The 24,717-nt window shown below is 33.2% G+C and overlaps 2 protein-coding genes across 2 annotated transcripts; both read right to left on the bottom strand.

Moving 5' to 3' along the window:
• Nucleotides 1-1,400: 1,400 nt before the first annotated feature.
• LOC118038037 (putative receptor-like protein kinase At1g72540) lies at nt 1,401-3,631 on the bottom strand. Its single transcript, XM_035044303.2, has 5 exons — nt 2,963-3,631; nt 2,734-2,869; nt 2,500-2,636; nt 2,274-2,397; nt 1,401-2,193 (listed from the first exon to the last, which is right to left on the bottom strand). Exons 1-5 carry the CDS (start codon nt 3,323-3,325, stop codon nt 1,604-1,606), a joined length of 1,350 nt encoding a protein of 449 aa, XP_034900194.1. The 5' UTR covers nt 3,326-3,631; the 3' UTR covers nt 1,401-1,603.
• Nucleotides 3,632-9,239: 5,608 nt separating this feature from the next.
• Nucleotides 9,240-19,318, bottom strand: LOC118038035 (exportin-T). The gene is made up of 15 exons (XM_035044302.2): nt 17,279-19,318; nt 17,083-17,172; nt 16,808-16,897; nt 16,498-16,602; nt 16,120-16,179; nt 15,555-15,617; nt 15,368-15,463; nt 12,771-12,935; nt 12,084-12,257; nt 11,919-11,984; nt 11,732-11,830; nt 11,299-11,445; nt 9,836-10,033; nt 9,702-9,747; nt 9,240-9,594 (listed from the first exon to the last, which is right to left on the bottom strand). Exons 1-13 carry the CDS (start codon nt 19,010-19,012, stop codon nt 9,938-9,940), a joined length of 2,985 nt encoding a protein of 994 aa, XP_034900193.1. The 5' UTR covers nt 19,013-19,318; the 3' UTR covers nt 9,240-9,594; nt 9,702-9,747; nt 9,836-9,937.
• Nucleotides 19,319-24,717: the final 5,399 nt, after the last annotated feature.

Here is a 24,717-nt window from a genome sequence, read left to right as displayed (position 1 = left end):
AAACTTGAGAAAAATAAAATATTAATAAGTTATTTTCCAGTTTATTTTCCATAACATAACCAAACACTAGAAAGTATTTTTGAACTTATTTTTCATTACATTACAAAATATCAAAAAATAATTCATTTAAAAAAAAATACTTTCCAGCAAATAAACAGGTTCTTGAACATGTTATGCAGTACACGAATGCTTCCATGGTGAATTTCACATCTCCATGCATGTCTGTAATGCAAGCACAATGGAGATGGATTTTGTCAAGATTGATTCTGAATAACTGCTTTGATAAATTAACTTCAGTTTTTTTAAAAAAAGAAGAAGAAGAAGAAAACCAGGTTCTAAATAACTGCTTGGTTCTTTGTTAGCTAGTGTCGGACAAGGTTGAATTCTATTTTACAGATGGTATGGGTCTCCTTTTGGAACCAATCTATGGAGATGATTCTTGCAGTGTTTGAAGTCTTCAAACACCAATAATCTCCCCTCAAAGTCAAGAACACGAAATTCTCTGTTAGTGGCGAGCTACCTGCCGGCCATCTCCGCATTTAGTCAGACAACGTTCATATAAATCTCGCTCACCCAATAGAAATCTTCGTTCTGTGATCTTAGTTCTATCAGTAATGATAGCAGAAGGAGATTTCCAGGGGTGACTGCTTTTGAAAGTATCACCCAGCTTCAAATAAAAGGATCCTTGAGTTTCAACTTTGGGATGATCACCTTTCATCTGACTCAACTTTTGGTGGGTTGGTGGAAGTGATGAGATTTGATTCTGGTTCGAGCCAAGTATGGTCTCCTCGTGGAATTTGTGGCGTAGATCTCGAACAGGGTAGATGAGTTCGTTCTTATCTTTTGAACTTAAGAATGGTCTCTTTCATGTGTTCGGTAGAGCAAATTTGTATATACCTACAATCTTCGGTCAAAAATCACTGTCAACTTTTGATTCATTGCACTCGATTTCTCCTCGGAAAATCGCTTCAGAGGCTGGTACTCTTGCGAGGTCCTCGAACTTGAAATTCCCATCCATCTCTTGCAAGGTTTGGACTTGATACCTTCTAATGGAGTTCGTGAGAGTGTAGTAACTTTTGTTCTTACATGTTTTTTAAATGTATATTTCACATGAAAATATATTAAATTAACATTTCATTTGGATATCTATTCAAGTAAAAAAACACTTTTAATAAAAAATATATGCATCACGGTACAAAACACACAGTTTTTATCACATGTATATATAGGTCAGCCCAGTGGTGCGTCTTGAAAAATGCAGGGGGCAGGGATATGGGTTTGAGTCCCTGCTTCAGAGAAAGAGGATGCTTTTTGAAAGAAAGAAGGGTAATTAAAAATGATATTGGATTGTTCTTAATGCGATACATAGTGTATGAACAGACTGCTTGCCTAAATTCAAAGGAGGCAAAATTCTGGCTTGAACATTTATAGTGTGTATCCTGTAATTATAGCAGATTACAACATTTCCAGAGGCCACAAATCAAACTATTCCCTCATAGAAACTTCCAAAAATTAAAAAAATAAAGGAAAAGAACAGCAAGGTAATCCAAATGTACAGTATGCTTATCAGTAAAGCTGATCTATGCCTATTTGCAAATTCCCTCTAGTTTCTGGGAGAGTACAAACCAGTTCCTATGGTTTTATACAAAACTGTATCAGAATAGACAGCTCTGGACCTCAGTGACTTGATCCTCCGTCTGTGTCGATGGCCTTTGCGGTGGCGATCGCAGCCCTTCTCTTTAATCTCCACCTGCTTTCCCTCGCATGTATTACCGTTTCTAATCTCATCACACTCATCTGTACTTTCTTTTCCCTTCTTTTCTAGATCACTTAGGATTTTGCCTTCATTTGGAACAATATACACAAAGGATCCAATGGGAATGTCAGTTAAGTCAAGTAGAGGCTCCAAGGTCTTGACAACAGTTCTCATAGTTGGTCTAGACTTGGGATGGTGACTCAAACACTGGTAAGCCAATGCTGCTGCCTTTCTCGCACCCTCGGTCGAATACTGGCCTTCAAGTCTCGGGTCCATTATTTGATCTAGCTTACGGGGATCCTTCAATTGAGGTCTTGCCCACTTCACTAGGTTCTGCTCTCTGTTCGGACGGTTCTTGTCCACAGATCGCCGACCAGTTATAAGCTCTAAAAGTACCACTCCGAAGCTGAACACATCGCTCATGGTTGTCAAATGACCTGAAAAATCATGTTCCTGTCAATAAATCACGCAGATTGATTTCCCAGCCATTGATACTGAAAACGTCAGCTTGAATTACCTGTCATTATGTATTCCGGAGCTGCATAGCCTTCAGTGCCCATAACAGGCGTTGTAACGTGGGTATCATCTCCTTCTGGACCATCCATTGCCAGGCCGAAATCTGAAAGCTTTGCGTTATAATCCTGAAATAAGAACACATTTTCCATATTAGAACTTAACCCTGTTTGCAACACTAGCATTATGTTTGCAATGCATTAAATTAATGGTGGAAGAGATATGATTACCGAGTCTAATAAGACATTTGAAGCCTTAAAATCACGATATATGACTGGCTTTTCTTCTTCGTGGAGGAAGGCAAGGCCTTTCGCAGTTCCAACTGCAATTTTTAGTCTTGTTAACCACGGCAAGGCTGCAGAATATCCTGCATCAATTAAAACATGCCAGGAACACAAATATGTCAACCAAATAGGATCATTCAAGATTTTCTTTCAGCGGTGTTACAATGAGAGAATACGTACTGTTGAATAGTTTGTTCTCTAGGTTGCCTCGCTCTATGTATTCATACACCAGAAGCCGGTGCTCTTCCTCGCAGCAGTAACCGATCAGGTTCACAAGATGGCGGTGCTTTAATTGCCCAAGAAAGATGATCTCGGCCTGTAAAATCGAAAACAGTTCTCACCCTCATCAGAAAATTTAAAAAATCCAGCCTCCTCCATGAACTGTATTGAATTGACTCTATCTGCTTACCAGCCACTCTCGATGTCCTTGAGAGCCATCCAAATCCAGCACCTTGACAGCCACAGGCTGAGCCTTCAACCCTGGCCTAATCTTGTCGTCAATGAATCCTTTGTACACAGCCCCAAATCCACCTTCCCCAAGATAATTGCTCTTTGAGAACTCATTCGTCACTGTCTGTAGCTCTTTCAGTGTGAAAACATGAAGATTAAAAATAGAAATGGACAGGTCGCTGAATGAAATCGGCGAAACAGGGTTGCTCAAGTCTGAAAGGGATAGCCTCTGGGAACATGTTTGTTTTGGCTCTGGGCGTGATCTCTCACCTCTGAGACACCCTAGGAGTATTGATTTCCAAGTGAACTTTTTGAGAACCATTCTCTGATATCTATTAAAGGCTTACTTAGGCTTCTGGCAAAAGCTTGTGATCTGTATATATATATATATATATATATAGATATAGATATAGATATATAAATATGCAGCCTTTATGGGGTTGGTCAATGCTGGCTTGGAGTATTTAATGAGAAAGGTGGTGAGGGTAAGGATGGGATTGATGGTGTTGGTGGAATGTGTACCAGATTGTAAGACTTGGAAAGGAAGTCTGTGTTCGAATGATGATAACCAATCACATTCTTTTCCTTCTGGGAAAATGCTCGCCACAGGGAATCTCCCTACTCTAGAAGAATGATTACCTTATTCCAAAAAATAATAAAAAAAATAAAAAATCCCCGTACTTCCCAAGTCTCTGTAGCAGATGGAGAGTAGAAAACAGCATCGTTTTCTATTCATGACTTTGAAAAACAGACGTGTTCTTATTTAAAAATCTTGGTCTACCTTGACACTGAAATTTCTGGGCGATTTCTTCATCTGCTGGTCTTCTGGGAAAAGCAAGTTCATCGTTCACACACGGTTGCTAGCCAACATAAATCAATGGCCACAATCCAATTTGTACTTCGACTACTTAATTATAATCATGATCAAGAACTATAACATGATAAACACATGTGGCCACCTTTTAAATAGCATTTGTATAAGGCTAATCTATTGGTAAAATTGTTAGTGGAGGACCTGTTTGCTTATTTTTGCGGTAGAAACAACGTTTTAGAAAATTTTGAAATATTTTTTCTTGAAATTAAATCTATATTTTTTAATGTTTTAGATTATTTTAATATATTAATATCAAAAATAAATTTAAATAAATATTATTTTTATATATTTTTCAAATAAAAACCACTTTAAAAACAATTCATATCAACAGTAAATAATACTTTTAATACATAAATGCTATCTAATCCCGCCGGCCGGCGGACCCAAGTCGCTTCGTTGTTTCAACTACTTGAGATGACAGCCTAGATTAGGGCAGCCTTGGAATTGGAAAGAGAGAACAGCTGTTACTACTAGAAGGCCTGGATTAGGTTTCTTCTTTCATAGTTTATAATTTTTCTAAATTAGCAACTAACTCAGAGATCTTTCAACACAAATCTCTACATCATTTGCCACTCGATTTCTTAGAAGGAAGCCTGCATGAGTCTTTTCCACCATGGATCAACATCAGAAGCATCTCCCCCATTTTAAATATTGAATTACAAACAGTAGTTACAATATTGTAGAGCATAGGTTAAAATTAAATTAAGATAATGGGCCCCTTTAGTTTGTTCTTTTCAACATAGCCTCATTTCCAAACCTTCAAACCCCACTTCATCCAATAAAATGTTTAATTATTTACTTATATGATAAAATAAAAATAAAAAATTTATGATAGTAAATGTATTAAATTTAAATCTAAACAGGAAAAATAATGACCATGACCTATAAAAAAAATGCTTGCCAAAAAAATATGAATCTGAAGATAATCTAATGTTAAAGGAAATTTTTTTAAAAAAAAACTAACAAAAAACAAAACTGAACCAATCTGAGTTAGTATGGTAATCATAACTCAAGTGTGAGACTGAATCATTCTTATAAAAAGCAAATCATAAAAAACTAAAAAATAATAATTTTTAATAAATTTAATATTGAGGGCTGAAATAAAAAAAAAAAAGAAAATTGGTGTTAAACAAATTTAAAAAAAAAAAAGTCAATCCTAGATAACATTTCATAAATATGACCTAAATTATGAGACCAAGATCATTATATTGAAAAATAATTACGAAACTTAATCTTAATAATTCAATTCAATATTAAAAGATAAAATTTTAAAAAAAATTCCAAAAAAAAAATTAACAAAAAAAATGATAATCATATTTGACACAATATAAAAGCATCGAGTCAATCCAGGTTTGCATGGCAAATCCATTGCCCGGGTCATGATATTAGACTATCCTTATAAAAAGGGAAAAAAAAAGGCTCAATCTTCAATAAATTTAATATTGAATGATAAAATAAAAAAATCAGTGTAAAAAATATTTTTAAAAAAATCCAATTGTAATTTAGGTTAACATTTTATATTCATAATCCAAGATATGAAACCGAGATCATTGTATAACAAAAATTATAAAATTTAATTTTTAAACAATTTAATGTCAAAATCTAGGGCTAAAATGAAATATTTACAAACAAAATGAGCCAAAAATATATGTACTGGAAACACAAATTAAAAATGAAATAAAATAAACCTTTAACATACGGACGTCCCAAAATTAAATAAACCAAATAAGATGATAGGCTTATATGACATTCATCATAATCAGCCTATCTTCTCCCTTTTCCTCTTCTTTTTTTTTTCTTTTCTTTAAGATTATAATAACTAGCAGGTGAAGTTTCTCGAGAAATTGAAGAATTGTCAATTGTTTAGCTAACAAAATTCAAATCTTAACCGAGTTATGAAGAATAAATTAAGCCCTGCTGAGCTACTTCAACACATCATGAATGGCTTGTATGCCACGGAATATACAAAATCGGAAGAGATTTATCTAATAATCTCGAAGCATCATAATTAATAACCTATCTAGTCCTCTATAAAAAAAAAAAATATATATATTTCAATCGATTTAAAATAAAAATTTATGAATAGGATTTAAAAGACTTCAGTTTATGAAGATGTGAATCTCTTTGGGACGTACTCCAACTTTTTAAAAATTCATCGAGGCAGTATTTGTTTTGTTATTAAACGTGTTTTTAAAGATTTTATAATTTGTTTTAGCTTAAAATTAATATATTTTATATTGTTAAATAGTTTTGGGTGGTGATGTTAAAAATAAATTTTAAAAAATATTTATTATTTTAATATATTTTTAAATAAAAACTATTTTGAAATACAATCATGGTTTTAACAAGTTATAAATGGTTCAAAATAATAGCTTTGGGACATTGCTTTTCATTTATTTTTCTGAAAGTTTAAATTGTGTTCCTCTACTCATGTTTTGGGCACAAAGCTTGACGAGAAAGAAAAGAGGACAGCAAGAGAGACAGGGTTCTGGACGCCATTTAACCGCTCAAGTGTCCCCATCTTTAATTGCCATGAACTTCAATTGTTGCTGCTTGACATGACCAATGAAAGTGAAGGATGTAATTCTTTAAGCTTTTTTCTAATTAAAGTCTGCCATTTTTACTTCCCTGGTATCATTCTCATGTCATCTGTGCACTGCTTTTCTTCCTCTGTTTTTTCTGTGCATGTTCTTGCTGGATTCTTCACATCATCTCCGACCGACGCATGAGTTTTACTGTATGTATGTATGTATGTATGTATATGTATGTAGGTTTTGCTATTAAAGAATCCATATTTCTTTGATCTTATTTTTACTCATTCTTCACCTGCTCACCGAGTCTCCCAACCGTCCAAGTTATTAAACAAGAAAAAGCAATGTTGATGAAGGCTTTTCCTTGACAAAGGAGGCAATCTATGAAAATAAATTATGATGATAATAATATTAATATTAATAAGAGCATACAGATTTTATTGTTTGTCTCCTTTGAATACCTACTTCAGGCTCCTTTCTCGAACGCCGCAAAATCAACGCTTTTGTTTGATTACTTTCATGTTAAATACATTTCGTATGCCTTGGATCGATGAATTAGTTTCATGTTAAATACATTTCGTATGCCTTGGATCGATGAATTAGTTTCATGTTAAATACATTTCGTATGCCTTGGATCGATGAATCCATTTTAATCATTCTACTATTTATAGTAATTTAACTATATTATTTAGTAATTTAACCAATATCCTTTCATTCTAAAATTTTAATCAAATTTTATTTAGTATATTTTAATTAGATTCCTCATAAAATTTTAACTTGATCTGATAATCGGATTAAAAATTATAATTAATAACATAAAACTAGTTAAATTATAATTTTTCATTAAATTTCTGAAATTTTTTTAAAAATTTTGAAATTTTAGTATAAAAAAAAAAATTATATTTTAAAGGCTCCACATAAATTTTTTTAAAAATTTGATAACTCAATCAAAAATTATATATTTTTTTTACATAAATCTAATTAAAAAATATTGATAAAATCTTCTGGTGTACTATATCCCACCCAAACGTCTAAGATACCTCCGCCCTTGTAAATGTGTTTCTTTGTTTTTTCGACTTTTATATCTTATAAAAAAAATATTCAACATGCATCTGAGCTGATTTTTATGGGTTTGAAAAAAAGGTATTTACAGGAAACTCATGTGAAGAAATTAACTATGATTCAAAGTATCTAGTTAAGAAACTTTTCTCCTTTTTTTTTGTTTTTAATCTCTTTTCAACGTCGAATCAATATTTTAATTTTTTTTCTATCTGTTTTTTGCGTAAGAGTCAAGATAGAAGATAAGAAAGAAAGAAAACAGAAAACTGTATAAAATTTTGATGTATTAAAAAAAGGAGTTAATAATATCATAAATATAAATGAGAAAAACACCTTGAAGGGAAGACTTGCTGTGCTAAAAGAAGAGAGGCGCATAATGGAAAACACGTACAACTCCTTCCCATTGGTTAAAAACGTGTGATTAACTGATAAGAAAGGGACCTTCCACTGAACCAGAAAGGGAATATTTCCTCTCTTTTGGTCAAGGAGAAGGAGCAATGCAGAATCATGAAGAGAATCGCAAGGCATGGTGCCAAGAAAGTCCTTCCAATCAGGAGAAAGGGAGAGGATCAAAGCTGCCTACAATGGCCATGGCGAGGAGCCAAACAACAAGTATATATGCTGCTAGAAACCTGCTCGTAAATTTCTTGGTGTTAATAGGGTCAATGACCATATCATGACGCCTCCTATATGGCTATACATGAATTGGTTGAAACCTGAGGGGGGACCCGCAGTTATAAAAAATAAAGTAAAATTAATAAAAATAAAAACTAAAGGTGATTGGCAATTCAAATGTGATTTGTGGTTTGATTATGAACAATTTTTGTTGTTCAACTTATAAATTTAACAGTAAAAATATATCTTTAACTCTTGAAATCTATATATATATATAATAAATATATATGCATGTCTCGAGTTATAAATTCAGCGGGGACATAAAGTTTGGCTTAATCTTTTATTTTTTTTTTTATTACTTTTTAATGTTTTTGGATCTCAAATATGCATCATTTTAATATCTTTTTCTATAATAAAAAAATAATAGTAGGTTCATAGAGTAACACTATTTAGTAGAATCATAAATGGCATGGCTTGAGATCGAGAGAAGGGTACAAAGAAAAAAGACAAACAAAGGACATAGCCACCTTAATTCAACAGTAAAGCTGCGGGAACTTTCTTCATTCTGAAAAAACATACCAAAACGCACCAGCCGAGAGAGAGCAAGCAAGACAAACTATTATGAAATGACAGGTCGCCACTTACTACAAACAACGTTTTTGTGAAGAGTTTAATTTAATGATCACGAGATCGCTAACTACCCCCACCAATGGTGTATATGACACATTCCCACCAGCAAATCAAAACCCTAGAATGATGAGATTATGGAAGTCTCTTTCTTTCAAGCAGTGAAGAAATCACCTGGCACCATTTTAGGACGAAAGGCAAGAAAATCCCTGCCGACATGTATTCTACAAAAGCATGCTGAGCATATTCTTGTCGTCAGTCAAAAGGCAAAATTATCAACAACAGTGATCATGCTGCTAGATTTGATTGAAAAGATTTAAAACTTGTTCCAACCACGCTCATCACGCAGAGGACCAAAACCATATACCTTTCAACAATACACCAACTTGTGACTGACAAATCATGTCTACTGAAGTTTCATAGGGGGCAGGATTCTAGGGTTAGAAGTTCGATTGCTAATACTAGCGATTCTCGACAAGGACAAAATGGAAAACAAGATAGAGTTATCAGTAAGAAAAAACTGCTTCGAGAAAAAAAAAGATAGCCAGTGATTTATAAGCAAACGTTTTATTTTCTGATTCACAAAATTCTAAACAAACGAAAATTCTGCTACTCTTCTCCCCAATGCGGAAAGAGCATCACAGGCACTCGATTGGAATAAATGAGAATGAAATAAATAACAAAACACGGCATAATCCCAAACAAAATTTCTTTTCATTTTCCCCCCCCCCCCTGCTAAATATGGCCCTTCAAAAAACTCTTGCCATTTCTTTTAAATACCTAGACAGCTAACTTTTGACTACATACATCCACCCAAAAAACATAAGCTGCTCTTCCAAACCACAGCTTATTCAAGATAAAGAAACTGTTGCCGGAAATATACAACTGCAACGAAGTGAGATCAAATCAGTTACTCCACAAAAATCAATTCCAAAAAGCAATAATCAATCCACACCAGACCACCATAAAAAGGAGTTCAGTTCATAAAATACCTCGTTGTCCATGCAACAAACTCTACGTTCTATTTACATGAAGAACCTGCACATTAAATTGTGTAAGAGCAACACATACCAAAGAATATGCTCCAAGCAAGATAACAACCAGCAGATAGCCAAGTCTTACACACCTTCAGTGAAACGGAATTGGATTGTTGCAAAAAAATATATATCACAGAACAAATGGGCAAAACGACGACTTTTGGTTTCCATAAAAATCGTATTAATTCTTGCTATCTGAAAACAAGGTTTCCGTTCTGTTGCTGTCGCAGTCGTAAATTCTCAATGACTGACTGGTAGAATGATCTCAATGCCTTCATATCATTACCCTGCACATACAAACATCAAAAGCACAAAGCAGAATTGGAGAAATTAAACCATATTTGATTATTTCTACACCCATTTAGACATGTCAGTTTTTGGTGATACATGTAGCTGCATTCAACATTGAAGCCTAATTCATTGAAATATAAAGCAAAGATATTTAAAACCCCAAATGCTTCCTTCAAACAAACTATGTGTCAAACAAGCATCTCCAGGAACCTAAAACTTTCAGTACGTAACAGAAAAATTTCCGTGACAAAAGAAACATGAAATTTCAATAACAAAATCTATTTAAGAGCTTAAATAACCAAAACCTCAATCCTTTCTCAATCTTGCACGCTTGATACTAGGTTTGGGTTAAAAGGTTTTGAGAATTAGGGAAAGAAAAAGGGGAGATCGAACCCTTCGAGCTTTGCCTAGAAGGGGCTTTATTTTAAAGGAGAAAGAAAGGATAGGAGGGTTTTGCCACAGCCCCCAATCCACTCAAATGCTTAAAACCCAACAGCCAAAGTTCAAGTGCTAAAGGGAATTGAGTTTATAATCTTCGACTTGTGTTTCTATCATTACACTTCAATCCAATCCAATCTACACAGATGACAGGTACAAATATATAATTATACACCCCCTTCCATTTTCAACCAAACAAGGAAAGTTAGATGATGTTTCAAACTTCCATACATCCAAGGAATTAGAAAAAAAATACCTTACCATCAGTTACCATTCCCTTCTCTCCCTATAAAACTATAACCTTTCTATTCCCATTCCTACATCAAAATATACAGTAAATTGCACTTGATGAAATCATTAATTCCAAGATCATGGGCTTAAAGTGGCTCTATCTCTGTCCACGATGCATCGAAACCCAAACATCTGCACTAATTTGTAACAGAATTGAAGAAATTCAGGGTGGGAATTCTGCACAGGGATTTAGCGCCAGGGAAGGGCTCCCCTCTGGGTGCATAATGATGTCACATATTTATACCTAGTTGGAAGATTTCATATGACTAAACTTATCATGTAGCTAGAAAGTTTGGAGAACAATTCCCAATCAGACCAAAGTTTGGTAAAATTTATAAAGTATAAGCAAAAAATGGATATAATCTTTCCCTAGACAACTGCTAGAATAAAATATGATTTAAAAAACACAGGAAAACCAAAACTCAAGCAACCATAATAGTTGGACAGATCCCATGATTTATATTTGGTTGGACAAAATGCACTTACACACACATCCAACAACTTAGTAAGATATGTAGCACTATTTTGTTACCTGCAACTTCTGGCAATATTGTGCAGCTACATCTTGAGGGCAATGTGCAGTAGTAAAGCAATTTGTTACAAAGTGAATAAGAAAACCATCACCAAACTTCTCGTACATAACCTTCTGAGCAAGTACAATTTCTCCAAACAGAATGAGCTGTCAGACAGAATCAGAACAGCAACTTCAAAAACATGAATCAAGAACTTGGCCAGAAAATTTTCAACAGGCAATATCTAACATCCAATTATTAAACTAATAAGAATGAGATGGGGATGATGGTCAACAACTTGGCACAGAAAACAGTATGAGATGCAGTGGGAAAAATAGAAGGACTGATAAAGTGCATCTTTTTAACTTTGTTTTGTTTTTTTTTTTTTTTTTTTTTGGGGGGGGGGGCGCCAAAAAACAGCACTGGTATCAAAATCTATTGTACAGTTCTTACAGTGTTTGCATCATGAAACTCAAAGGATTTGTCAAGTGCGCTGTAAAAACAACAGTTCTTAGCGAAGCCATCGATTATAAAGCTTCGGAAACCAGGTACCTGAATATTCAATTCCATTAGAGCAAAGAAAAAAAATCCTCAACATAAATGCCACTAAGAACAGGATCTTTGAGGGAGGTTGACAAACCTTTGCTTCAACATCAGGTCTTGTACACCAGTCTTTAATTAATCTAATGAATATCTGCACACATGCCTGAATTACAGAGGGATAAAATGATACCTTGAGTTCACGACAGTGCAAATATTTCAACAATCCAAACCTTCAATGGACAAAATGATGTATCAGACGCACCTTCCTCACAAGAATATCCTCATGATGGCAAGCTGACTGAAGTAGCAACTGCATCATCTTATCCAAGTAGTCTCTACTCCTAGGTGAAAGGAAGACTGAAGATAGATCATGTGTAGTTATCACATGAAGAAACGTGTACGATGTTTTTTGGAGTTCTTGTAACTCACGAATTTCCTGCAAACCAAGTCAACAGGTCCTTATTCAAGATAGTTCAGAGCATCACCTTCAGATAAAGAATTTTGCCTAGGATACTTTAAATGAAAAACAACTTTCAGTTTATTTGAACTAGTATGTCAATCAAGATTTGCAAAAGGGCATCGAGCATGCTTTCACTGTGATGAAAAAAATTGAATTGCCAACTATTATGATGCCTTCACCATCGAGCATGCTTTCACCATGATGAAATAGTACATGAAACAATGTGATGCAAACAAAAGTTTAAGTAATATTGGATAGCAGCATAATTTCACACAAATTTATACTATTGCAACAGACAGGAAAGATACCATCCAAGCACACATAAGATAACATTTAAACTCTAAGAACCAAAACTTGAACAATGTCTGGAAAATTAATATAATGAAGCTAAAAATACTTTCATCATTTGCTTTAAAGAGAGACCCTTGAAAGGAGAATGTTAACTACACCCAAGGGATTGATAAATATCTATAGATAGAATTTCCATACCTCAGAATTGGTTCCATGTCCTAAAGGAAATGGTTCCGTTGGGATAAGACTAAATATTCTACCAGCAATAGCAGGGAAAACCTCCTCCACTATGTCATGCACCGAGGTGCTGAATTTGCATATAAGCTGATTGAGTAGAACAAGAAAACCAACCATTTCCTTTGGCTACAATAAAACAAAATCTATAATCAGGCATTCATGTCACAAGAGAAAATGCAAACCAATTTAATGCAATGAACATTTTCATGCAGTTTACATGGTTCCAAAAGATGTCCATGTAGAGTTCCTTGAAGCTATCCCCCATCAAATCTGGGAAAAACCCATCACTTTTGTCTAATGTTATCATAAAGAAGTTGAATCTGAGTAACTTCCGAAGGCAAGCACTAAAGAAGCCAAATGGTGGTTTTTTTACAGTTCATGTACAAGAAAAACTGTGACTAGAAACTGGAATAACAACAAGTGCCTAAGAAAAAGGAACTTGCAGCAAGAAATAAGGTGTCTGCTTACACGTGTTTAGAACTGTTAAACCATTATGAAAGCACCTTCTTTTTTTTATTAAGATCATAAGAGGAGATTTTTTTCATTGCATACAGCAATGACCCATTAATAAAACTGGTGCAAAAATAGTGAAAATGCAATATTATCCGTCCACACATTTCATATTTTATCTTTCACCACAAGGTTTCTCTTTCAATATTGAAAATAATATTCTTATATCTCTTACATTCTCTTCTTTTTGAGAAATTATTTTTCTTTATGGTGTTAAGAAAAAATCTAGTTGTTTATGCTTAAACTTTCCTTTTCAACTTTCTCGGTAAAACTTACCTGAAATAAAAACTACTTTTCCCCCGAAAGTTCTATTACTCATTTCTTTTTTCTTTTTTTTTTGTCTTTCAACCACCATCTAATGTGTTATTTTCAATCGCTTACTTATATGAGGTTCCACTTCCAAATGTTGCTCTAAATCAAACAAGAAATTCATTATTCTTTTATATATTTATTCTCTCTTCTTTTTCTTTTTCTTTTTTTGGTTTTAAGAATGTACTAGTACATATGATAAGAAAAGAAAATGCGCAAAAACCTAATATGAAAAAATGCATGCTTTGTTTAAAAATGATAAAATGCTCAACGACCACAAAAATTGTTCAGGCTCTGCTGTTGCACAAGGAGAAAGCTGACATTTCATTCCAGCACAAGATTATAAGTGCTCAAACATATTAGCATCCTTGGGGATGGCAAGAAAGGTTTAATTGTGTAACTTTTATCCGAACACAGCATCAAAGAATACACAGCCATGGCTAAACCTTTAAGGAATTGCTGAAAGGACAAAGCAAGCTAGAGCCCTTGTAACAAAAATAACTGCTGTCTCACATCCAGGGGAGCCCAACAAACTAAACTTTAACCATTTAATGCTTTCAATCAAAGTTACATGATGGCATCATTTCCTTCTGTCACTCTACCATACTCATGCAGGCTGAAAGTAGGAAGTAAATTAACATCCTAACAACTGCTACAAAACATAAATTTCCCCAAAATGCAGCAGCTTGTGTTGTGGGAAATGAACAAATTACTTTTATGTGGTTTTGTTTGATTCCATAACTCCGGAATATCTTGAAATTTCAGATTTGCAGGGGTATTTCGATAATTTTAGATTTCCTGGAAAATTCATAGGTCAAGATTTTATTTTAGTTATCTTTAAAAAGATTTATAGCTTCTTGTTTAGGTTCTCTTTTCCTAGATTGAACTTCAATTATTTAGGAACTTAAGTCTTTATTGCACTAGGAAATTATTAGGTACTCCTGATACAGTGCTTTCTACTCGTATAAAAGTAGGATGCACCATGATAACTATGGATCTCCCTTTTGCATGAGTGAGAGAGCATCGCACTGGGAATATCTATTAATCTCTTGCTGTGGAACACCAGCCCCCCTCTCTCTGTATAGCTATGTAGTATTTCAATAAGGACAATTGCAATATTTTTAGCAATTACACATTAGTTTTTCACTCATTCCAACTAAATTTCCAAAACCCAATCCCTATCTTCTTTAATCTATACATTTCATTCCCAGAATGTCCAAGCCCGAACCCAACATAAGACACTTGTACAATAAAAACTCAAACCAGTCCTGCACCAACTTGTACCTGATATTATCAAAATCATTATTGTCCTAGTTCAGTAAAGCAAGGCAAAATTCCTTCTTGATGGGTCAAATATCTTGACATATAGCAATTCCAGTTGTCAATTGGTAAAACTTAAAGTGACAAGAATAAAAAATATATGGAGATTTTCTATTCTTGAATAATATTGCACACAGTCCTAGGGAATGACCATAACAGATCTGCATGTAAAAAACCCCAATAAAACACATCCCCCTCCTAAACTTGATGTGGGCTCACAATCAGGTATTGCTCCTGCCCCAGGACATCAACCATAGAACAAATAAGCCAGGCAAATAATCAAATCTCATTCCATCCAAAGCGCATTCAGGATTACATAAAAATAATGGTAATCAACAAAACAGGGAAAAAAAAAAAACATCAATATTAGATGTAAGAGTGGAGATTGTAGACTGGTGAAGTGGGAATTGTTTTTTTACCTCACTTTCTGCAAGCAATTGTCCCAATGCCTTGGGAAGGAATGGAAATACAGATGCACCTAAAGTATCTACCATACGATGAATGAAGGACGTAACCTGAATACAATGAATGCTAGCTTTAGGCAATATGCAAAGCCAACAAAATATCAAATCAAAGTACTTCCATGGCCCCATATCCCATTCTTACCTTGTTCCGTAAAGGCTCTATCTTTGGAAAAACAACAAGTATTTGGAGGAGAACATCCAATGTCTGGGTCACAAAGAGAAAATAAAACCTCATCACAAAGAAAAGCGAAGCAATGACAGAATTTCTGTTCTAGCTTTTTCTACAGTAGTGTCTAGCAGATCCTAGCATCTATCAATATGCAATGTAACATTTCATTCTCGATTTATCACCATAAATATTGCAATAATTAAAAATGTAGAAGACCTAAATTAGGAATTCAAAGAGCAAAGGAATGAAACAGATGATGGATTGTAGCGCAGCAAAACTGTCATCCCACCAGCATAGGAGGTAAATGAATAAATATGCAAACAGTCCACCACACTGAGGCATGGACGAAAAATATATCAACACAGCCATAAGCAAGATATCATGTCTGACTTAAAAGTACTTAATCATAAAAATGATGAAGACAATCATGTTAAATCATACAGAGGGGTTCATGAACTCACTGGATTTTGCAAAAGGTGACCAACCCAGAGATAGCATGTGGCTCAAGAAACAAAAACAAAAGATCTGAAATACCAACCTTCTTAAACATGACACCTATTGCAGGGCGACTTGCAGTTACCAGACGCTCACTAAAACCCTGTGTCAGAAAAGGAAATTTTCTTGAGACATTGCATCTCTTTAAAATTAAGATTTCAACAAAGAATCACAAAATTCTGTCAAGAGAAACATGCTAAGTTTGTATCCTAGCACAATGACAAAAAATATAATCACCAAAATGAGGAAAAACCTAATGTGCAAAAATTTCATGTGATTAAGTGTTGTCAATTAATTACAAGCGATTAAAGAATATCCACCCCATCGCCAACAACAAAGTAACATGAAATAAAAACATTTTCTTGATGAATGGAAAACTGAGCATGAAATAGAATTTAGAAAGCCAAAGGGAAAAAAGAACCTTGCTGAGTGCATTAATTGCCATGATTACTTGCTGAATATTAGCAATTTTCACTGGAGACTCTTCTGGACTCAGTGCATTGGCATTTATGAGTAATGTTTCAACCTGGATCAAACAAAAATACTTCAGAAGCATGTATAAGAAAATCAGTAAAAATGCCATTAGGCATAGGATGCATGTTCGAGGAAGCTCTTCAGAAGACATTCTAACAACAGTTTTAGATAAGTACAAGTAAACCCACTTCAAAAAATGAGCAGGGGAAAAGGAAAGGTAAATAAATGTTTTAGGAAACTTCAAATTTAACCATAACCTGATGGCAAAGAGGAGTGAGCAGTGAAGATAGATAATCAGATTGCTTTTCAGATGGTACATCTTCCATCCCAATTAAGAGACCGATTGCCTGTAAATTGTATCCACATATATCAGAAGAAACCAAGGAACCATCACACTATGGAAATTTCATACAAGCTAAAAAAATCTATTTACCTGCATGTCGATATGCAATGCATGTCTGAACGTGTATGTGTATTCAAAACCAAAAGTTGAGAGAATTTAAGATGAGAACACAAAGCATGGTTGGAGTACCTCAAAGATGTGGCTACCATCTTCAGATCCTGAAAAATCATTTGATGTATGATTCAGAGATGTAAACCGAGTTACTGTATCTTGGAGGCTCTGTCAATTCAAAGAATATCAAGATATCAAAGTTGAATAATATCTATAAGAACAAGTTTTATAGACAATTGATTGCCATAAAACAAGAAGATGGTTTGCTTACTACCTGCAAAATTGACTCTATGAAAGGAACAAGCTTTGCTTTTAGCAATTTCACAACCCTCATGAACAGATAACTAGCTCTACGCCTCACATGGAAGTTTGGGTGGTGAATTCCTCTCTCATCCAGAAATGCAGTCAAAACCATGGGGACATACTCGGTATGCTCCTGGACAAACTTGATATATCTAGTTATAGTCTCCAAATACACAAGTGCAACTAACCTATTAAAATGGCACTGAAACCTAGTCGAAATGAGGGTTGGCACCAATTCGCTCAACAGTCCACTTCCAGTTTTTATGGCTTCATCACTTAATGACTCTCCAAGTGCATACAAAAGAGAAAGAGAAGCTTCTACCTCTTCAACATTTCTTTCTGACACAGATGAGATACAACTGACTAAAGAGTTTCTGATAAACATTTGAGTAACATCTGGTGCCACGCGAGCCACACTACGTAACAACACAAATAGGTCCTTTCTAAATTCCACCATCTTTTCTTCCTCCTCTCTCCCAATCTTATCCAGCATATCAAGATTATCACGGTAGATAGGATCATAACGAATTTGTGCACAAATAACTTCCAACATCTTCCCCACATGATGCAGTTGTTTCTCTCTCAATGGAGAAAGGCTCTTCATAGTGGCAACATAACAAGAGAGAAACTGCACAATACTAAATGTGGTGTCCACCTCACAGTTCTGCATTACATAAAACACAGATGGCAAAACTTCATTCAAAAGCTCCAGAGAAACACCCTTAGCATCTTCCGTATTCACCCGTTTATAACACTCCAGAACCTCAACGGCATACCCTGTAATCAATGCAGCTACTTTTGACACCAACTCTGAGTCAATATCTCCAGTTACCAACCCAAAAATCCTATTTATCTGAAGATTCTGCAATATTGCTAACTTTGATTGATGATCCATCCGCTTGGAAACCACTGCCAAAACACACCCTGCGGCAGCACCCTGAAGCTGCTCAGATCCCCCACTAACTAAAATCAGCTGAAATAATAATGGAATGAATGCATCATTCACAATCAACCCAATATCGATCCATGAAATATACCTCCTCATTGATTCTAACACACTAGAGCAAAGGTCCAGATCAGAACTCCGATACATAGAAACAATTTCATACCAAACATTCACTATCTGCGCTATGCATTGCTGCCTTATAGCATCCTTAACCCGCCCCGCAACCCCCATCTCCTCGGGTGTCCGTGGGTAATCTAAACTAATTAATTCATCATCCAAAGCATTCAAAATCCTACAGAACATATCAATAACCACCGCCCCTTTCCTCAAATGAGGCAAAAAATCAACAAACACCGAAGACCAAATTAAAGGGTAATCAAAATAAACCAAAGTGACAAAAACCTGCGCAAGCTTATTCTTTATAAATGCAGGGGCACCCTCTAAAATCCGAACAGCATTGTTATTCTTATCATCAATAACCTCAAAACAACACATAGAAAACACAGATTTCCTAATGAAATCCTTCTCTTCTAAGCTCAACATAGCATATTTAACCCTAATAACCTCATGTAAAGTCTGCAAACACCAAAATTGAACCTGAACAAGGTTGCAAAAACATAACTTCTCAATGCAAATACGGCATACAGTTGGGGTTTCCTTAATTTGCTGACAGAAAGAGAGTGCTTGTGATTTTAGAGCTGAATCTATAGCGGCCGATTCTTCAAAACTTATAAGTATCGCTTTTTCAACATCATCCATGATTAAAAACGGTTCAAGAATCAAAACCCAGCAGAATTTTATTGCTTTTTTAGGGTTCTGGGAGTTCTAAAGAGACCCCAATACCAAAGTCTGAGCCTTTTTCTTTAAAGGGTTATCAGAAGTAGCTTACCTGATGGTGATTTAAGAGATCTTTTATGATTACGTGTGCCAGTGGTGCGGGTTAGAGCTAGGGTTTTGAGGGGGTGAGGTGGAGAAAACCCTAGGGTCGTGTTTGGATTGATATTGATTTATAGTTTAGTAAGCCTCTGAGAAAGGGAAGGGAAGGTAAATGGGAGCAAAACAAAAAATATAGGGTATAAATAGGTGTTAAGAGCAAGAAGAAGAGTGGGACTTTGTGGTGTTTCAAATTACTACAATGTCCTTCTGCTTACATAGGCAAAAACCAAAAAAAATCTTTCAACGCTGGTGTTAGGGTTGGGACTTGGGATTAATTGATAGTTTTGTTAAGAACTAAAACTAAAGGCAGAAACTTGATAAATTAGTCAGCGAGTAAGCTAACTGAAACCGAAGACGCTGGGCTCGTAATTTTTAAAGCCGTAATGTTTGTTTTTATATTTTAAAAAAATTTAATTTTTTTTACTTTAAATTAATAATTTTTTAGATCATTTTATGGCTGATATTAAAAAAAAAATTATAAAAAAAATATTATTTTAATATATTACTAAATGAAAAATACTTTAAAAAGAAATCACAACTATATTACACGTTCCAAGTCATTTAAGATTTAATGTAAAGGGATTTTAGCTTTAGATTGATTAATTGGATCCAAAACTTAAAAGAAAATAAAGATTAAATCTACTTCTATAAATTTTTTGTGTATAATGTTGAGGTATAAAATGTTATAATGAGGGAATATCTAAATAATTTTTTAAAATTGTTCATTTACTATTTCTTTATTTTATAGTGAAAAGAGTTGGGAAGAAGTTGTCACATAATTAAATTTTTGTCATCTAAATTCAAAAATTTTATTTAAACCTGATTCTGGATTCCAATAAAATTAGACAAGTTAACCTAACCTAACAGTTTAATTAAAAAATATCATTTAAAAAAAATTAAATTGAGTATTTCAAACTTACCTTAGTCAGGTTTCTAGAAGACTAGATACAAATCAACCTTCCAATTAGAGCTGGATTTAATATGAAAGCCATTTAAGTTCCTTAATTTACTTTTAAATTTTTAAAAAAAAAATTAAAAATTGAATTGGTCTAAAAACATGCAAAGATAGTCTTCCACGTGATTGTTTTTTTTTTATGGTTTTAGAAAATGGACCATTTTATCGTGCCCAAACTTTAGGGGCTTTTGTTTAGTGGGCTAAGGTCCAAAATGTAATTACATGGGGTTCAGAACATTAGTTTAGGCTCATTCGAAGCATCGAGAACCAAACATCACCTCGGTAATGATCCCTCTCGGAATTTTTTTATTTCCAGAATCCCTTGTGTTGCTGCGTCACTTTTCTTAGGTATTGATTTAAAGTACAGTTAGGTTTTTTTTTTTTAATAATTTTTTGTTCAAAAATATAATAAAATAATATTTTTTTATTTTTAAAATTTATTTTTTTTATATTAGTATATTAAAACAATCTATAAAAATACTAGCAAACTTCGGTTCCACATATCACATGTTGGAAGAATTTATGAATTGTCCTGTTAAAAAGAAGGCTGGCAGACCAGAAATCAGGAAGACTCGATGAAGTGCAGAACATGTTTAAGTATGATTTAAAATTTTTTCTGTATTTATATTTTAAAAGTATTTTAAAAAAAATTTTAATTTTTTTTTATATTTATATTTTTAGATAATTTTGACGTGCTAGTATCAAAAATAAATTTTTTAAAAAATAAAAAAAAATAATTATTTTAATATATTTATGAATAAAAAACAATTTAAAAAATAATTATAACTATACTCTCAAATATACTATTAATTTTATTTTTATTTTTAGCTGCTGATGTTGCTGCAAGACCCTTCTTCTATAATAAATAAATAAATTGAATTGCATTTTCTGAGAATTTGTGTTTTCATTAATTTGGTTGTTATTCTTTCTTTGGGGACTTTTTTCCACACAAATCATGATTTTGAGGTGTAAAGTCCAGTAATAATACAAAAACAAAGAAAACATTATTTAGAAGAATATTGTTTAATTTGTGAAAATTAAAAAAGAAAAAGAAAAAGAAGAAAGTGAAAATTTGATTAAATCTTATTTTTACCATCCCATGACTTTTCTCTTACTTGTAGATAGGGGTGATCATTTTTTATTTGTTTTGGTTTTTATACAAAAAAAAAAACTAAAACCAGTTTAAACCGACTGATTTCGGTTCGGTTCAGTTTTTTAAAACAAAAACCAGTTTGAATCGGTTTGGCTTGATTTTTTCAGTATAGCTCGGTTCGATTTGATTTTTTCGGTTTCAAACTTATAAAACCGAAACCGAACCAGTTGGTTTTTTCAAATTTTTAATCAATTTGATCGATTTTTTTTCACGATTCAGTTTTTTTTATTGTTTTTTTTGTTTTCTTGGTTTGATTAATTTTTTAGTTTTTTTACTCACCCCTACTTGTAGACGTTTAAATAATTGGTTTATTGGTAAAATATGAATATTTTTAATTTTTTTTTAATAGGCTAAACTATGAAAACACCTCTTAAATGTTATAAAGTTATACAGACTATCCAAATTGGTCAGCCTTTATAAATGGTAATCTAGGATCATCGTTTTAACCTTGATTAATTCTAGCTAAAAAGTAAAACGACAAAATGCTAAGGGATTTAACCGAGAAAAATTTTTGAGAGAGTAAAATGAAAAAATAATATATTATATTGACATGTGTTAATACATTAAATTTACAACTTAGGTAAAGGACTCAATCATAATAAGTTAACTTGTATGGATAATTTATCTTTTTTCTTTTCCTTTTCTTATTCTCTTTCTAGTTAGGCTTTGATTGGGTTTTAATTTATCATAAACTAGATTAAATTTGAAAGTAAATTATAAAATTATAAAAGAATGGAAGATAAAATTTAAAAAAATATATCATATTTGGTAGACTCTAGTTAATTTAAATTAACAAACAAAATTTATAACTTAGGTAATAGAAATGATCTCAATCAGACATTTTAAGCTAAGTGATTAAAAGGAATGAAATTGTATTTTTTTTTATTTTAAGTTAAATTAAAAAATTTAATGACAATAAAGGGATAAATTGTTTTTTTCAAAAAAATTAATAAGAAAAAAATATATTAAAAAAAAAAGTTTGAATACTCGTCAAAACTTTTATTCACACCGAGGACCAAACCGGTCAAATAATTTTTTTTTCACACGTTAGATTTGAGTTTTGATAAAGAAGAAAAACACTGTCAAGTGAAGTGATGTACAGAAATACTCCCAGTTTGACCATTCACTTTTGACCCTTAAACTTCCACGTCACTGTCACATAGAAGTCCAGTATACAAATCAGAAAACATTCAATCCACTGATTTCACATGGCGGTGGTCATAACATAAGATCTCGTGATATCAACGGACCAGATTCATGCTGTTCTCGTCAATCAGTTCTCAAACGGCGGAGGTATCTCCGGCAGGCAACTAACGCGTGCTCCGAGCGTGCGGTTTGTGGCCGTGCTGAAACAAAACCCGCACCAATAGCCGTTAGTTAGGACACTTGTGCGCGTGAAGACTTGACCACGTGGCTAAGGTGGCGGGCAGTGACACGCCACGTGCTGGTCACAGCCTTCCACGGAAACAGAACTTCACATAAAAAGACAGTGGAAGAATCAAGGGATCGCTCAAATTCCAGAGAGACCGTCAGCCAAATCGATGGCAATTCTTAATAGTCCCCCTTGATAAATATATATATACACGTGAAAGAATTCAAACAAAAGTTTAATGTGTGAATTTAATGAAACTTTTTCTCTTTTCAATGATATTAAAATTTTATGATATACCAGGCTTGCTCTAAATCGCATATCTGATAAATATTTTTAATCATTAAAAAATATAAATGCATTATGGATGAAATAAAAAAAATACTAAAATAATAATATATCAAATGACATGTTTATTTTTTTAATATTGACATACTAATATATTGAATCGATCTAGATAATAAAGTTATGATAACTCAATAAATACAAATCAAAACAAACTAGTAAACTTAATTCTAATTAAAATAAATATGGAATAGAACCCATTGATACTAACTTATTTCATATCCGAGATTGGTATTAATTAAGATTTTCTTTTTATATCATTAGAATTTCAAAACTTTCTATCTAATCTCTCAAACCAAATATCAAAAAAAAAAAAAAAATTGGATCATATTTATAAAAACTAAAAAGACTAAAAATTAATTACTTTCAGTGCAGATTTTGAACCTATCATTTATTTTTTTTTTTTTTTTAATCTTTTATCTTTTATCTTTTAATCTTCTTTTCTCTAGACAAAATGACCTAAAGTGTCCATCAACTTGGTGAAATAAATAATAATAATAATAATAATGTTTTGGCTAAAAAAACAGAGAATTATAGAAATCACCTAAAGTGTTACAGTAATGTAGGGCTCCAGTGAAAATACCATGTCTTTTGATGTCTTCTAGAATGAACATGTTGTAAATAGGGTTTGAATGGCTAAACTGTCTTATTTTCTAAATAAGTTTTGAATTGTTATTTTTTTCTATGTGCTGCTTTGAAAAAGAAAAAAGAAAAACCTCGATCGCCGCCCTGGCTTTGCGTCACTGCTAACATAAAAAAAAAAAAAAAAAAAAAAAAAGAAAAAAGAAAGAAAAAAGAAGCCTTTTCCATTGGTTTATTATAATGTACAGGAAAGCTGCCTTGTATGCATGTATCATTGTATTGTTCCCAGCATCGAAATAAAAGGAGCATAAAATCACACTTTTCTTTCTTCACACAGAATAAAATCAAACTCTCAACACCTGACTCGTCTGTAAAACAGAAGGGGAGATGCTGCAGCACTTTGTTCATGGATCTGGTACGGCGGACTTCCCACCATCGACTTTATCATAAAAGGATGTTTCGTAACATTATGAATATATCTTAACTGATAAAATTTATTAATTCAAGTGTAACAAATTTTAATATTATTGAAATCTTATATTGTTGTTAACTTCAAGACTTATAAAATTAATCAAGTTATATGTAAAATAATCTAAATATCTATATTAATTTTTAAAAAAAATTACATGTAAGATAACCGGGAATCTACATTAATCTAATAAAAAATAAATTATATACGGATTTTTTTGTATAAGCCAAAATCAAATAATGGTGAAGTGCTAAGGAATCGAATATTTAGTAATATTTTTCTTTTTTTTTTTTGGCTGGTGGGCGTCCAAACACCACACATTAAAAAAAAATCCTAGATTTTTATAATACAGATTCAGTGGATTCATCATCCTCTGATTCTCGCACACCATGTCAAGGAACACTTGCGGCCCCACCTGACGTGTCGTTCCATCATATCTATGAGCACATAAAGGAGACAATCTTCCTAGTGGGAAAACAATAGTACGATGGATTAGTTCCCATGCCATTGCCCTTCCAACAACGGATTAAACATTAGTAATTAATTCTATTTTTTTAAGGGAAAAAAAAAAACATTGAGGATAAGGCAGACATAAGATAAATGGAATGATTGGTGCTATGTTGAAATTAGCCATAAAATAATAATAATAATAAAA

This window comes from Populus alba, chromosome 3 (genome assembly GCF_005239225.2).
Source record: "Populus alba chromosome 3, ASM523922v2, whole genome shotgun sequence".
Taxonomy (NCBI): domain Eukaryota; kingdom Viridiplantae; phylum Streptophyta; class Magnoliopsida; order Malpighiales; family Salicaceae; genus Populus; species Populus alba.
The sequence above is the reverse complement of the archived record's forward strand: the minus strand, read 5'-3'. Positions and strand labels throughout refer to the sequence as shown.

What these genes read in the sequence shown, in the direction of transcription:
- LOC118038037 (XM_035044303.2), bottom strand. Translation starts at nt 3,325, where the DNA reads ATGGTTCTCAAAAAGTTCACTTGGAAATCAATACTCCTAGGGTGTCTC. An exon ending in CAAATGTCTTATTAGACTCG is followed by an intron (nt 2,398 to 2,499) that starts GTAATCATATCT and finishes TTCTTATTTCAG; the next exon opens with GATTATAACGCAAAGCTTTC. An exon ending in TCCGGAATACATAATGACAG is followed by an intron (nt 2,194 to 2,273) that starts GTAATTCAAGCT and finishes ATGATTTTTCAG; the next exon opens with GTCATTTGACAACCATGAGC.
- LOC118038035 (XM_035044302.2), bottom strand. Translation starts at nt 19,012, where the DNA reads ATGGATGATGTTGAAAAAGCGATACTTATAAGTTTTGAAGAATCGGCC. An exon ending in ATGGTAGCCACATCTTTGAG is followed by an intron (nt 16,898 to 17,082) that starts GTACTCCAACCA and finishes TACAATTTACAG; the next exon opens with GCAATCGGTCTCTTAATTGG. An exon ending in TAGGTGTCATGTTTAAGAAG is followed by an intron (nt 15,618 to 16,119) that starts GTTGGTATTTCA and finishes TTTGTGACCCAG; the next exon opens with ACATTGGATGTTCTCCTCCA.